General features: G+C 50.5%; 1 protein-coding gene across 40 annotated transcripts in view; it reads right to left on the bottom strand.

Annotated features, from left to right (window-relative positions):
- Window positions 1-5,644: 5,644 nt before the first annotated feature.
- LOC106846673 (zinc finger protein 211-like) overlaps window positions 5,645-15,572 on the bottom strand; it is a 51,468-nt gene continuing 41,540 nt past the window's right edge. For 2 of the 40 annotated variants that reach the window (XM_070498717.1, XM_070498721.1), the window contains 4 exons: window positions 13,750-13,889; window positions 12,911-13,451; window positions 9,975-10,101; window positions 5,645-8,792 (listed from right to left, as the gene is read on the bottom strand). In XM_070498717.1, the coding sequence (XP_070354818.1) occupies window positions 7,501-8,792; window positions 9,975-10,101; window positions 12,911-12,943 (1,452 nt within the window). In that variant the 5' untranslated portion in view covers window positions 12,944-13,451; window positions 13,750-13,889 and the 3' untranslated portion in view covers window positions 5,645-7,500. Of the gene's footprint in view, window positions 8,793-9,974; window positions 10,102-12,910; window positions 15,015-15,572 lie in introns of all 40 variants that reach the window. The other 38 variants (XM_070498718.1, XM_070498723.1, XM_070498703.1 and 35 more) reach the window with 29 other exon arrangements.

Below are 15,572 nucleotides of genomic sequence, written 5' to 3'. Positions count from 1 at the left end.
AGGGCTGTTCTTAGTTGGTGGAGCGACTGTCCCGTTAATTCCGATAAACAAGGAGACTCTAGCGTGCTAACTAGTTACGTGACCCCCCAAGCAGTCTGCGTCCCTCAACTTCTTAGAGGGAAAAGTCTTCAGCCACCCGGGATTGAGCAATAACAAGCCTGTGATGCCCTGAGAGGTCGGGGCTGCGTGCGCGTGCACCACGCGGACTGGTTCGGCGCGCGCCTACCCAACGCCAGCAGATGTGAGGACCCGCTGAACCCCACTCGTGATGGGGATCCCGGCATGCGGTTATTCCCCAGTTATTCCCCATAACCGAGGAATTCCCAGTAAGTGAGGGGCATAAGTCCCTGACCTTTGTCCACACCGCTGGTCGCTACCACCGAATAGATGGTTTACAGAGACCCTCAGGTCGTTCGCCACGGCCCTGGTGGAGCGCTGAGCAGACGGTAGAACTTCGGAGGAGGTGAAAATGCTAAGGACGTTTCCGCAGGTGGCCTGGCCGGGAAGGGTCATCAGGGAGAATGGCGGCGGCGCCCATAGACGGCCGTTCCCGGGCGCTCACCGGCGGCGCGGGCGGTCTGGAGGCGTGAACCTGCCGTGGCCTCGGTGGTCGGGCGAGGAGGGGGTGGTGCAACGGGGGCTCCGTGCCTTCCCCTGCCTGTCACCCGCCACCCCGTTGGTCCCCCGTCTCTCGTCCAGGCCGCTGCGTCCCCGCCGCCCCTGAAGTCTCCCAACCTCCCGAGAGGCGGGTGGAGGCCGGGAGACCGCACTCCGGGGCCGTCGGCGCTTCTGGAGATGTACTGCCCCGCAGCGGCCCCCACGGAGTCGCCAGGTCAGGTCCCGGGTGGCCCTGGAGCGCCGGCTCCCGCGGTGCTCCCGCTGCGCGCCCTGGAAGGTTCCCCGGTAGTCGGCCGACCACCCGAATCCCGCCCCCACCACCCGGAGTCTCTCCTCGCCCTCCCCGCGTCGGCCCGTCAGGCTCTTTCCTCCGCCCCGCGTCCCGCGCGCGTGCGCCCCGCTTCCCGCCGTGGCCCGCGAGCTCCGCCGCGGGGGGCCGGGCCCGCGTGTGTGGAGGAGGCCGGGGGAGCTCGGACTCGACGGCCACCCGGCTGCGGGTGGCGTCGGATGGTGGCCGGTCTAGGCGGCGGCGGCGGTTCACCACGGGGGCCGTGTCATGGCCGGTGGTGCCGAGGTTTGCCGGCCGCGGACCGGGCTGGCGTCGAGGCTGCAGCCATGCCGCTCTCCTTGCCTGCCGCCGTGTCCAGTTACCTAGCGCGTCCCAGCGCAGGGATTTAAAGACCCTCGGGGGTCGCCCGTCTGTCTGGAGCAGGGGCGGTTGGGCCCGTGGGGAGTCGCGAGGCCTAGCCCTTCTCACCGGGCCCCCTGGCACCCCAGGCCGAGGCGCTGCACAATGGTCACCGCGGCCTAGGGAGGGGGCCACCTGGAGGTGCCAGACGTCCCGTCGTCAAACGTTCCTGGTTTGGTCTCTTCTTTTTCTGGCTGGCCCGAGCCCCCCCCCCCCCACCCCGCCCCGCCCGGGGACGTGCTGGAAGGGGACTCCCCCTCCGCAGGGACTCACCAATGAGACGCAAACGACTCCGCGGCGGATCCCTTGGCTCCGGAGGCGAGGAAGACGCAGTAGCTCCCGGCATTTGTGAGCTGCAGGACACACGCGGGGCACGCACCCTGAACGCACCTGCGGCCCGGGTTCCTTCTGAGCGTCGCCCCGGGGTGTGCCGCCTCCACGGGCGGCGCAGGGCCCCTCCTGCCGCCCGGCCCCTCCTGCCGCCCGCCCGCCGCGCGCCCCGCCAGCGGCCGTCCGGGAGGGTGGCTGGGTGCGGGGCCCTCCGTCCCCCAAAGTGCAGACCCCGTGCCTCTCCGCGTGCGGAGCCGCTCATCCACCCCGACGCCCGCTCCCATGGGAAGGTGGGGCGGCGCCGAGGTCGCGGCCCCCACGAGCGCCCTGGAGCCGCACACGGGCTGGGGCGCGTTCGGACTTCATCGCAGGCGGCGGCACCTGTGGCGGCGCGGGCTGGTCGGGGGGCGACCGCAGGCCCCACTGCACGCGCCTCTGCCCTCTCCTTGCACGCCCGCTGCCTGTGTGGCGCGGTGGAGGCTCCTCTTCACCCCACAGGACCCCCGCCTGCGCACAGGCTCCCGCGCCCGTCCGTCCCATGGTTCTCTCCTTTTTTTCTCACCTCCTGCCCCGGGTCGGGGGGAACCTTCGGTGAGGCCAAGACCGGCGTTGACACGGCCTCGCGCGCCGGGGTCCTCCCTGGCCCGAGTCTCTTCTTCCCCCTCCCGCCTTGTGGGCCCTCCCTGCTCGTGGACAGCAACCGCCGGTCCCCCGTCTTTTGAGACGCGACCCTCAGATCAGACGTGGGGACCTGAGGAATTTAGGCAAGAGTCAGCAGGGGAAGGGAGACTAACGAGAGCTCCCTCAGTAACGCGAGCGAACAAGGATAAGCCCCGCAGCATGCTGGCCACGGAGACCCGCTCCCCACGCGCTGTGGGTCGTCCTTCTGACGGAGCACAGCGCGGGCGGCCCCAGCAGGCAGTCGAGTTGTTGGGGAATGCAGCCCAAAGCGGGTGGTCAAAGTCAATCTAAGGTTAAATGGTGACTGGGAGTCACCAAGCACCTGAGGGAGAGTTGAAGTTTGAAAGTTTGTACAACGGTCCAAAGGGAGTGAATCCTGAAGAGGTGAACAGGTGAGGTCTGCGCTGTCTCCCCAGTGGATTCAACATGGCGTCGGGTCTGGGGCTCGGGCTCCTTCCTGACCCCAGCATTCCCCACGCCGCCTCCACACGGCCTCCCTCCTCCCTCCTCCCTGGAGTGGGGCTCTGTCAGGGGTGGGGGTGTTACAGCCTCCAGGCAGCAAGGCCCCGCCCCCCCCCCCAGACCTGCATTTCAGTCGTGGTCCTCTAGCTGGGCTCCATATCCTGTGCTTCCCTTTGACTGAAGGCACGAGGGCCCTGGCAAAACACATGACAAGTCATGCCCGTCTCTTCTTTGGCCTCTGAAATGGCTCCCAACTTTAAAGGCAAATGGAAAATCCTTGCAGCGGATTAGGGAGCCTTCCCTGACGCTGCCCCAGGGATAGCTGACGGTTGCTCACTTGCACTGACCGTGCGGCTTTCCCTGAAGCACTGAAAGTATATTTTGGCTTCAGAACACGTCACAGTGGCGTTTCCTCCACTTGGAACATCTTCCCCCAAATGCCCCCAAATCTCATGCCCTCGACCTTCATCAAATCAGGACTCTCGTGTCCTCTTACCAATGAGGCTTGTTCTTCCCAGCCTATGTAATGCTGCAGCCCATCCCAACCCCTGCAGTGCTGGGTACTCTGAGCCAGCCTTTTCCCTTTCGTCTTATATATCTTTTAATTTTTTCTTTCTTCTCCCCGTAAGGCCCCCAGCTATATTTTAGTTGTGGGTCCTTCTGGTTGTACTATGTGGGATGCCATCTCAGTGTGGCCTGATGAGTGGTGCCAGGTCCGTGCCCAGGATTCGAACCAACGAACCCCTGGGCCGCCAAAACACAGCGCGGGAACCTAACCACTCCGCCATGGGGCCCGACAGCTCCCTTTCATCTTTTCATTGACTGCCTCCCTCGACTTCTGAGATAGAGAGGGCTCTTTGTATTTTCATACATCTCACCACTTAGAATGTGTGGTACATAGCAGGGATGTTAATAGGTGTATTCAAAAGCAACAAATGTTCTACTGAAGACTCTTGGTTCATTTTCCCCCCTTGTGGCCAATTTCATGGTGGCTTTCTCTTATGCTTCCTTCCAAGCTTCCACTGTGAAAATACAAGTTTTGAAGATGGAACCCTCAGGGCTGACACAAATTCCAGACCCATGCGTGTGTCCAGATTAGTTCTTCCACTTCCGGATCTCACTACCTGAGGATGTTCCAACTGACACCAAGTGTTTTTTCAGTGATCATTGACATGTTTTCCCCTAGGTAATTCTGCCTAATCCTTATGGCTAACTTACAGTAATTAGTTTCTCCCAGGTCAATAGTAACTCCCTGGGCAGAACACATCATTGCCCTTACAGGGGAAATCACAAGACGATCTCATAGCTCCCCAAGTCTTTGTCTCAGGAGTAAGATGTCGCTTTCCATATGTGCGCTGTGACCACAACAGCCATTGTTTTGGCAGTAAGTCACATTTGGTAAGTAGAACTTCCTCTTAGATTCTTAGAGAAATAATATAAGCAGGAGGTATATTTCCCGAAGGTTCCTCAGAAGTCAAGGGCTGTCTGAATAGTGGTTCTCTGCCTTCTCTGCTACAGTCCAGTGTGGAATCCCGAGTACATAGGCTGAAGTTAAGTCTACACAACCCTGCTTGTAGGAGGGATGAGAGACTGCATGGCTCTCTTCACTGAGTGTAAACTTGGGTCCAGTGGCAACTGTTGGTAAAAATGAGGTGCTTTTGCTCTCATGGCGGCATGGTGTGTTTGTGTGTCTATAGTTTTCTGTGATCAGTGGAAGACTGTCTATCAATCTCCTTTTCTACTCATTCTTGGCAGATGTACTTTGTTGCCTCAGTAATTTTTCTGGCATATTTCTGGGATGAAGATAGACTATAAACAGAAGTCTAAGTCTTATCTGAAGTCTCTAAAAGAGAGCCAAAGGGGTTAGAACTGTAATAAACAGGACCCCCAGATGTAACTTCACTAAGCTGTACTTTGTTAAAAATTCAACTTTCCCAAGCTTTACTGCCAATTACAACTTCACTAATTTAAACAAATGAAATATTGTGACAGTTAGGAGTGTTCTAATTTTGATTAGTCCTAATTTGAATTTTCTGGGAGACCTTTCAGGTGCCTCAATTAAAAGCGGTAGTGGAAGTAGAAAACTTTCCATGTCCATACTTAGGTATTGTAAATGTAGAATTCTACTCTAAAGAAATCTGCTTTAGAGTATCCCAATCTGAGAACACTTACTGAATTCATTGTGTATTAACAATCGAATGAGTAGATGAATTTTACAAATTAAAGTGTGAGCCTGCATTATGCATGAGCCTACATTATGCATTTGGTGTTGCAATTTTTTAAGATTTTATTTTTCACTTTTTCTTCTTCTCCCCAAAGTCCCCCCAGTATATAGTTGTATATTTTAGTTGTGGGTCCTTCTAGTTGTGGCATGTGGGACACTGCCTCAGCATGGCCTGATGAGCGGTGCCAGGTCTGTGCCCAAGATCCGAACTGGTGAAACCCTGGGCTGCCAAAGCAGAGCACATGAACCCAACCACTCAGTCACAAGGCCAGCCCCTTAAAGTCTCATTCATAGTTTTGTATCGGAGAATTCATATTTAGGAGTATTTTTCTCGTGAGATGCTTTTTCTTCCCCTTATTTTCCAGCAAGGAAAAATAGCAGGAGCTTCCTCTTCTCCATATTTTTAAGTGTTTTCCATTAGTGTCTTATTTTTCACATACTCTGATGCATGTTATATATAATCCATATACTCCCTAAATTTTAAGTTCCTCTTTCTCCATACATGAAATTCCTAAACATACTATAAATTTAACCACTTTTCTAAATAAAATAATCCACTGATATGGGGGAAGGGAGATGAAACAAGAATAGCCATACAATGACGGAACATGGAAGAAAGGTTCATAGGCCTTCAGCACACATTCCTTTCCACTTGTGCAGACATATGAAACTTTATTATAGCCCCAAACTGGAAACAAGCCATTGTCTGTTAACAGAGAAATGGGTAAACAAAACATGTTACATCCATACAGGAAAATAGTACCCAGCAATAACAAATTATTCACATAAGCGACATTTATGAATTTCAAAATAATTATGCAGGAGGGAAATCAAAACTTAAGAAAGCATTTTATGATTCCAATCATATAAAATTCTATAAAATACAAATTTTCCGTGAAAGAACGTAAATCAACAGTTGCCATGAAGGCAGAGGGAGAGATTAAAAAAGGGCCCAGGTAACTCTGAGAGGTGCAGATATGTCCATTATCATGATTTGGATGGCCTCATGAGTGTACACTTACATCAAACTAATCACACTGTACAGTGTAAATATGTGCAGCTTATAGCACATCAGTTACACCTCAATAAAGCTTTATAAAAAACCATTCAAATTTAAGTCTAGATCTCCTACTTTTTCTCATAACCAGAGGTTTAGAAACTCTGCATTGACTCAACCTTTCTCTTCGTGCCTCGAGAAGGGGAGCCCTGCATCAGTGGCTGAAGATACTGGCAAAGATCATTTCTATCTGGGTCAGCAGGAAGAGCTGCTAGGTCACAAAAACCACATCCCTGGGCTATAGGATCTCCCTTCTGTCTACTCTCATTTTCTTGTCTATGCAATATCCTTGAGATGACCGGTTGAGAGGCTAGAATAAACAAAGCTTTGTTGCTCTGACAATGGCCTCATCTACAGGAAGGACACAGGTATAGAGTGTACTACACAGTCATCCCACGTAGCCACAGTCACGGGAACATCTTGTATCCGGATGCACCTTTAGAAGAGTTGCATCCTCTCTCTGCAGTCTCCTCCAGTGCATATTAATCAATCACATCCAGTGTTTCTGGACAAACTGGTTTCAGCCTGGCCCCTGTAGTCTTACAACCAGCGACATCAGAAAAACCAAACTTTAGACATGAAGGCACACAATTCCTTTGCAGTACCTGGGGGACAGCTTCCCCAATAGTGCTGGACATTATGTGACATCCCTGGGAACAAAGAACCAAATTCTACTTCTCATGGCAACACTAGAGGTTGTCATAACAAAAATACCCTTCTCCAGGTGACCTCTGGGCCCACAAAAATCCTGGCATCCATGACATAAATTAGGACCACAAAGCCCTGTAGTCTTTCCTAGGTGGCCTTTTGCAGCAATGCAAGTTGGACCAGAACTGGACTCTTTTTAACCCATAAGCCGCCAGCATTACCCAGACTGATATTGGCCAAAACTGGGTCAGGATCATGACCTAATTAGTCAAGAGAGGAGAGAATGAGGCCCCATAGAACACTTATAATGTTCTCCAGGGAATGGGAAAGAAAACAGAGACATTTGCCTTCCCTGAGCACATTGGGGTGAGTGATGCACACTGTGTGGAACTCCAAGTGGTAGAGGGGAGATGGTTTCTACCACAGAAACTGGCAGGGAACCGGCAGGGAAGAATATGCAATAAGGCTCCTAAAAGCTTCCCACAAACCTAGAACTACAGGGAATCTTCCCACTGTGGATGCTCAGATGTATGAGGTTCAACTTCAGGCAGACAACTCCTCACAAAGACTCTCTAGTTCTGTTACACTGAACAAAGAAATACCACGTTCCCTGCAGGTCAAAGGCCTTTCTCCCATGTAGACTTGCTGTGGCAAAAGGAGGTTTAGATCTTTAGATGAAGGCTTCCCCAAGTTTGCTGCACAGAAGGAAGTGTCGCTGGGTTGTGAAGTTTCACACTGAAATACAACAGGCCATTGGCTAAAGATTTTCCCACAGCTGTTGTATTCATGAGGTTATCTGGTGTGAAGTTTTCTGTGTTGAATGATGTGGGAGCTTTGGCTAAAGGATTTCCCACATTCCCCACACTCATAAGGCCTTTCTCCCGTGTGAACTCTCCAGTGCTGAATGAGGTTGGACTTTTGGCTAAAGGATTTTTCACACTCATCACACTTATACGGTCTGGCTCCAGTGTGAATTCTCCGGTGTTGATTTAGAGTGGACCTGTGGCTAAAGGATTTCCCACAGTCACCACATTCATAAGGCCTCTCTCCAGTGTGAATTCGCAGGTGCTGAACAAGTTTGCATTTGTAGCTGAAGGCTTTTCCACATTCGCTGCATTTATAAGGCCTTGCTCCACTGTGAATTTTCTGGTGTTGAATGAGGTTGGAGCTTTGGCTAAATGAATTCCCACACTCGCCACACTTATAAGGCCTGGCTCCAGTGTGCACTCTCTGGTGTTTAATGAGAGTAGAGCTGTAGCTAAAGGATTTCCTACATTCACCACATTCATAAGGCTTCACTCTAGTGTGAATCTGCAGGTGCTGAACAAGTCTGAACTTGTAGCTGAAGGCTTTTCCGCATTCACTGCATTTATAAGGCCTTGCTCCAGTGTGAATTCTGTAGTGTTGAATGAGGCTGTAGCTTTGGCTAAAGGATTTCCCACATTCGCTGCACTGGTGAGACTTTGCTCCTGCAACTCTCTGGCAATCACTGAGGATGGAGCTTTGGTTAAAGGGGTTGTCACAGTTGTAACTTTCTCTAGTGTGAATTTGCTGATGCTGAAAAAGTTTATATTCGTAGCTGACTGATTTCCCATCTTCACTATACTTGTAATGACCTTTTTCACTATGAAAGGCCTCCCCACACTTGAGACTGCCATGTGGCTTTGCCTCTTTGAGAGTGGCCTGATGCTGGAGAAGACTCAACATAGCTAGGAAGTCCTTCCCAACTTCCCCACAAGTACAGGGCTTCCCTGACACGTGGATTTTACAGCTCGTCATAAATGAGGCCTTGTCCATCTCCCGTCTGAATGGCTTCTCTTCAGTTTGCTTTTGGTGCTGGTGGACGTTTGGACTGAACCAGAATTGTTTTCCACATGCCTCACAGGTGTATGATTTCTGCCCAAGATGTGATCCTTGGTACTCAGCCAGGTACAAAATCTCTCCCCCAACCAGGACACATTTCTCACAGGGGTGAGTCTTCTGAATGGGTGGACCTAAATTTGGAGTCTTGCCCAGTGACATCTGTTCCACAGAAACACTCTGCATAGAGGGGGCCTCCTCATCCTCCATTCCATACCAACAACCTGAAAGCACAGAAATGCTGGTGAAGTGCATGCTGTCTGTGGTGGGAGGGGGCAGCTCCACCACAAATGTGTCAGAACACCAATGAACGAGCCCAGGGGAATGTTTTCTACGTAAGGATGGTGGGATCAGGTTGATGATGAAGGGGCTAGTCTGCAGTACTAGAACTCTAAAAAGTCACAAGAATGAGGGAGGCCTCAAAAGATGAAGGATGTAAGGATGGGGTGCAGCACAGGAAAAAGCAAGTCCAATTCACTCCTCTGCTAATGGCCTTCAACAGGGCCTTGGCTGCTGGTGACACACGAGTGCTGTGTGGAATTTTGTGGCCAGTGTCAGGAAAATCTTGGTGGAACTGACTAGACGGTGTTCAAACACTAAGTATACGTGTGACCTGACACTGGAGAACGCTGCAGAGGGAAAAGTAGAGAAAAGCTGATGTATAGAGGAAAAAAGGAAGGGGCAGCCAGGGACCAGAAGTCAGTCAAGAAGGAGCAAGGAGAGGTAGAAGTAAGGTGTGGTCACTGGCATTGGTGTCAACACACTGGTGGACACAGAACATGTTCCTGGTTTGATGTGAACACAGCCCAGATGTCAGGCCCTCCCACAGCTGCCAGTCACCAGGGTCAGGCCTCCTCTGAGCTTATCCTGTGAAGCACTCAGGACTCTTCTTCCTAAATCCCAGTTAGACAACCCAGAGGACCTGGATGACGTAAGTCCCGAGGCAATGACACAACAGGTGAGGGACTAGTACTGGCTCAGAGCAATTGTGCACGTGACAAACAACAGGAAACAAAACTAAATAAAAAACAGCCCACAGTCCCCAAAGATAGTGAACAGCTCACTAATGGCAACCGCTGGCCCAGAGAGGAGGAAGGGTCTGTTGGAAAGAGGGAGAAAATCCTGGGGAGAGGTACTAGGGAGAGGGCAAGTCAGGTGATCCATCAGGCTCCCTGAAAGACTCCTGACCCTGAATGCTTCCCTGCAAAGCTTCAAGGCAGCCTTTTGGGGGCTGCAGGTTTGAGAAGGCAGCAGTTGCTCAGCCAGCCCTGCTGACCCCAGCAACTAGCCAGGGAACTGGGAAAGGAGGCGGCACCATAGTCCAAATGTGAGAACAGCACAGCCCCTGGAGAAAAGCAAAACAACAGAGTCTAGCTCAGTGCACTGGAGGAGAGGGAGGGCCTTACCCAGTGAGGTCACAAGGGCAAAGTTCTCCAGCATCACATCGTGGTAGAGGCATCTCTGAGTCTCATCAAGGAGACCCCACTCCTCCCAGGAGAAGTATACAACCACGTCTTCAAAGGTCACACTGCCCTGCCATGAATGGGAGATATGAAACCACAAACAGCCCCTCTCCAAAGACCTACAATCCACCCCCCACGCATCTAACCCCATGTTCATCCTCCTCCCAAGCTCCCCAACTCAGAGGTGGTAGTGGGCCCTGGTGCCACTGATGTTACTCTCTCTTCATTGTCCCATTCATCACTGGGGCTAGCCCTCAGTAATAACAGGCAGGTGGCAGAGAGATACAATTTAGGTTCAGGGCCTGGCCTCCAGGGCCTGACCAGCCCCAAGCCAGGCAATCCTCCTAAGTACAATCAAATGTGGTCTCACCCTTCACTCTGGAGTCCCTAATATCAAGGCCCTGGGGCCCTCAGCTCCTGCTCCCTTTCCATGTGCACACCTTTCTTGCATCCGTGCACCCCCAATCACACCCCCACATTACTCATTGTATGGTACCAAGAGTACCTGGCAAAGTCAGACAGACAGTTCGACCCCAGACCTCTGTTGGATTCCACTTCCTGGGACAGCCTCAAATCCACTGTGAAGGCTGGCCTGCCTGTCTTGGATCTTACATACTCCTGGTCCTCCTCCCACTTTGTGCTGTACTTGAGGTCCCCTCACCAGTCACAGCTCTTTTCTTTTCACCTACCCTTATTCAAAGCCCAACCCTAGTTGCCCTACTCCTCAGCTGTAATCAATGGTTAGAGCAACCATAACAAAGTACCATACTGGGCAGCTTCAACAAAAATTTATTTTCTGACAGTTCCAGAAACTAAAGTACCATGATCAAAGCATGGACAGGATTAGTTTCTTTTGCATATTCTGTGTCTGTGTCCAAATTTCTTGTTCTTATAAGGACAACTGGATTAGACCCCATATGATAACCTCATTTTAACTTAATTACCTCTTTAAAGACCCTATCTCCAAATACAATTCTATTCCGAGGTCCTGGAAATTAGAACTTCAACACATAAATTTTAGGGGAACACAATTCAGCTTGTAATACCAGGCTTACTCACAGATGGCCATATTTGCACCTAAGATCATCTACTGGCCTCACTGCAACACCCCAGGCTCCATGAAAAGTCACCATAAAATTGTGCTGAGTCAAGAATGGTGAATGAGCAGCAGCCCCAGCCTCAGGGTCACCTTGCCTCAGCTACTCCTAGGCTTCTACATTCATCTCATGTCCATTCTTCCCTTGGAAGCCTCAGCCACGTGCCAGATTATCCTTTTCTCCTCTCCCCATGTTATGGCCACTTTTTTCCCTCACTTGTGTTTGAGAGGCCACTTCCTCCACCCAGGTGCCCAAGAAAGAGATCCAGACTTGGTACCCATCCTCTTCTTCCTGCCTGTTAACAAACGATCATGGCCTGAATTTCTCTTCCTAAATGTGACCCAAAGCTCCACTATGACCACATACTAGCCACCACCTGAATATGTCTAACGCTGTACATCTCCTCAAATAGCGAGACCTTTATATGCTTCTATCCATTTGAAGCCTCCATTCAGTTTTCCGAAACATGCCAGACTCTTAACTGGGTCCAAAACAAAACCCCTGACATCCTCAATAAAAATTACTCCCACTGCTGACTTCTTTAGCCAGTTAATGGAACTCCCATGCCTCCAGCTGCTAAGACAAAAACCTTGAGGGCGGGGAGGGGGTCATCCCTGACTCCTCCCCTTCTCTTCCTCACTCTCTACATTAAAAATCTGACTGATGCAACCTAAAATAATGAATCTACGATCCACCAACTTCTCCCACCTCCATGGCCACAGTTTACATCCACCTCACCTAGTCTATTGTGGTAGCCTCCTCCCTACCCTCCCAGTTTGTTTCCTCTGCAGCTGAATAGAACAGGTTAAGGGATAAGTAAGACCACCTCCATCTTATCATCCAAACTTCCCTTTGCTTCTACCACCTTCAAAAAAAAAAGCCCCAACTTCCTATGGAGACACTGCAGGTCTGCCTCCCTGCTCTCTGTTCCCATCAGAAAGAAAAAAGACCTACAAGATGGGAAAGGAGACTTACACTTCCTTGAATACTTCCAATTCAGCCTCACCTTCACCATTTTGCACATACTGGTACCAGTATCCATGACAACCTCGTTTTACTGACTACCAGAGTTGGGCCCACCTCTATATAAGCCCCAGGCTGCGTTGAACGTTCTTCCAGGGTCCTAGACATAAAGACTGAGAGAATGGCAGGTGAAGAATCCCAAAACATCACAAGCTCGGACGCTATACTGACATGTCAGGACCAGTGAAGATGTCAGGCATCCTCGCCCTATTTTGTGCAGGTTCCAAAGTGCTTCGACAGTCATGGGAGCCAGCGGGCAGAGGTCAGTAGAGGCAGGCAGCCACGGTGGGGCTCAGTGGGCTCTGGTCCCCACTGTACCTCTGCCCAACCCACCCTCGGAGGCAAGAGGCCTCGGGCTATCTAAACTTTGGCATTCAGTCCTCAGTGTTGGCTCTTACCAACTGTGTGACCCCTACAAGGACTTAATCTCACTACCATCATTCCCTCTCTAGTCTGTTTTCTCCGAGCAGCTCCTGGAGAACGTTTTAAACCCGAACACGCACCGTGTCTCTCTCTGTTCACAACCCTCCCAGCTCCCGGTCCAAGAGACACCCCTCCTCACACTGCTCCCTGCGGACACAACGCCGACCCGGGGTCCCGCCGCACCCTCCGCCCGGCCCCCGCCCGCAGCCACAGGCCCCACGAGCGCCTCCCCGGCCCGGCCCCGGGGCCTGGGCTGCAGGCCCGGGAGCAGCGTCCGCCCTCGGGCTGGAGCTCGGGCTGCGCTGCGGGCGGGGCGGGCCGGAGCCGAGCGCTCACCTGAGCCGGCTCCCTCCGCGCGGCCGCCGCCATCGGCCTCGGGGGCGGAGCGGGTGGAGAAGACCCGGGCGCCGCCCTGCCGAGACCTGAAGGCAGAGTCGCTGCAGCCCGGCGCTTCACACCCGCCTGTGCGCGGCAGAGACGACGACTCCTGTCGCACCTTCTCGCTCCTGTCACCTCGGTGCAGATACAAAGCCCCGGAGCCTCCGAGCGCGAAACACACCTGAGAGGAGCCAAAACGACCGCCACGAGGGGGACGCCGGAAGTCCCGCCCCGCTGTGATGGCACACACGGAAGCGCCCCTCTCCTGAGCCTTCATTGGCTCAACGCTGACGTCGCTCGGCGCAGGATCCTCTGGGCAATGTAGTCCTCACAGGTCCAAAGGCCTCGAAGAAGAGCGCCACATTGGAACCTCATGGAACGAAGGCGGAGCAGCACCGCAGGGGGCGCTGGGAAATGGTGTCCTGGCTCCGAGGGCGGAGGAAGGGCGTCGTTCCTTCTTAAAGGGGCCGTGTCCAGATTCCTGCGGACTTGCCTGCAACTGATCACTTAAGTATTTAGAGACATTATTTCAGACTCCATAAAGTTTAGCATGCTCCAGAGGCTAAAAATATTATTTCAGACGCCCCCAAAGATTACACATTCAAGTGGACATAACGTTCCGTAGAGTCACTCACACACTGTCCACTGCAGCTGAAAGCTAATAAACCTTAGCCGTACTGCCCTTCTTGTGCATATCATTCACTCCCGGAGCCTGAAGAGTTTGTGAGTTTCAGTATAGTGATCAGGGACAAGATAAAAAAGACCTCTGCAGAAAATTGGGAAGAATGCAACCTCACCTGCTATGCTTTCATTCTCTGAAGGGTCACAGCCCAGTGTTTTTTCCAACATCTGAAAGCACTTGCTTCTTGTTTTGTCCAGTTTCACAGTCATTTACAGGAGTATGAGTCAGACCCTGTTACAGATTCACAACCAGAACCTACACTTGAAGAAAATGAAAGCAATTCTAAAGGTTTCAAAAACTAATTCTTAATGCACAACTTTCTTTACACTTTGGCAAATTTTTGGATTCTTTACTACTTTCTGCCTAAGTTTTGGGTTCTTAACAGATATGGGTTAAAAACATTAAGCTCCAAACCAAATTCTCCCAAATTTTATATCAGCTGACTTACATTCATATAGACATTATATAGTCACGTAGACTGACACCAATTGTGTTCATTAGCCTACATGGCTTTTGAAGCTGAGCCTTTTTCTATTTTTATTATTTGTGTTGATGTAGAATTCACTAAAAGATAGCGTAAGGAGATACTGACACAAGGACTGAGAATAGAGAACAGAAAGACTGGAGCACTGTGAATGTGTGCTCATTCCTGTACCGAGGTAATTCTGACTTACTGAGTGGGTTTGATCTAAAGCAATGAATAAAACTACTCTCTATATATGTATACTTTATCTAAATATTTAGTGAGTTTAAGTAGATGAAGATATAGAATCTTTAAGGATGTTCTGAGGAATTTACTCCTGAATTGAGTTGCCAAAGATCATACCCACTCTCCATGAAAATTATTTTGTGATGGTGATTTGCTAATCTGAATGTATACAAATCATTTGGTATGAAAGATGCTATGAGTTGCTCGGCAAAACCATGTAAGTTGAGGTACCTGGAAAGGACAAGTCCTACCCATAAATGCATGCCTGCCTGCATGCTGCATGTGCACACAGACCACTGCATGATTATAAGCACAAAGAACATTTCCAAAATATGTGCATTCTTGAAAATATACAATAGGTATGCCAAGGATAACTTTTGGGATCTTGAATTAGAAAACATTTTATTTTATTTATTTATTTTTAAGATTGGCACCTGAGCTAACAACTGTTGCCAATCTTCTTCTTCTTCTTTTTTTTTTTTTCTGCTTTTATCTTCCCAAACCCCCCGTGCATAATTGTATATCTTAGTTGCAGGTCCTTCTAGTTGTGGGATGTGGGACGCCGCCTCAACGTGGCCTGATGAGTGGTGCCATGTCTGCGCCCAGGATCTGAACCCTGGGCTGCTGCAGCGGAGCGCGGGAACTTAACCACTCGGCCACAGAGCCGGCCCCTAGAAAACATTTTAAAGCTTATACTTTTCTTGTGGAAAAAATTAACAGGTTCAGTATTTCCAGGTAATGAAGCCCTATTCAAAGGACCATCTAGGGAAGCCACTGAGCGCTGACGTAAAGCCTGTAAAGAGTTAACACATTAGATACATGCTAGATGGGATGCTGCCTAAATTTACTCAGTTGAATTTTGTTTTTTAACAATATTTATATTAATTGAAGTCTACATGAATCTTCCCATCTTCCCAAGTCAGAATATCCCCAGTTCATCTCCTGTTCACTGAGACATTCTTTACCCACCTATATTTACAAGATAAACATTTTGAGTGTTAGCTTAAAATTCAAATCAGCATTGAATTTCTACTGTCAAACCCCCCAAACCTGAAAAAGCTGTACATTACATTTTCATGAAATTCTGTGAAATAACATTACACAATTTTGGAGCATCATCTTTGAATAATTATTCACACAATGGTTTCTTTGTATCCTACAACTACAGTCATGCACCACATATAAGATGGTGGTCCCCAAAAGATTAGTCCCATATAGACTAAGTGTGT

This window comes from Equus asinus, chromosome 26, assembly GCF_041296235.1.
Source record: "Equus asinus isolate D_3611 breed Donkey chromosome 26, EquAss-T2T_v2, whole genome shotgun sequence".
NCBI lineage: Eukaryota > Metazoa > Chordata > Mammalia > Perissodactyla > Equidae > Equus > Equus asinus.
The sequence above is the reverse complement of the archived record's forward strand: the minus strand, read 5'-3'. Positions and strand labels throughout refer to the sequence as shown.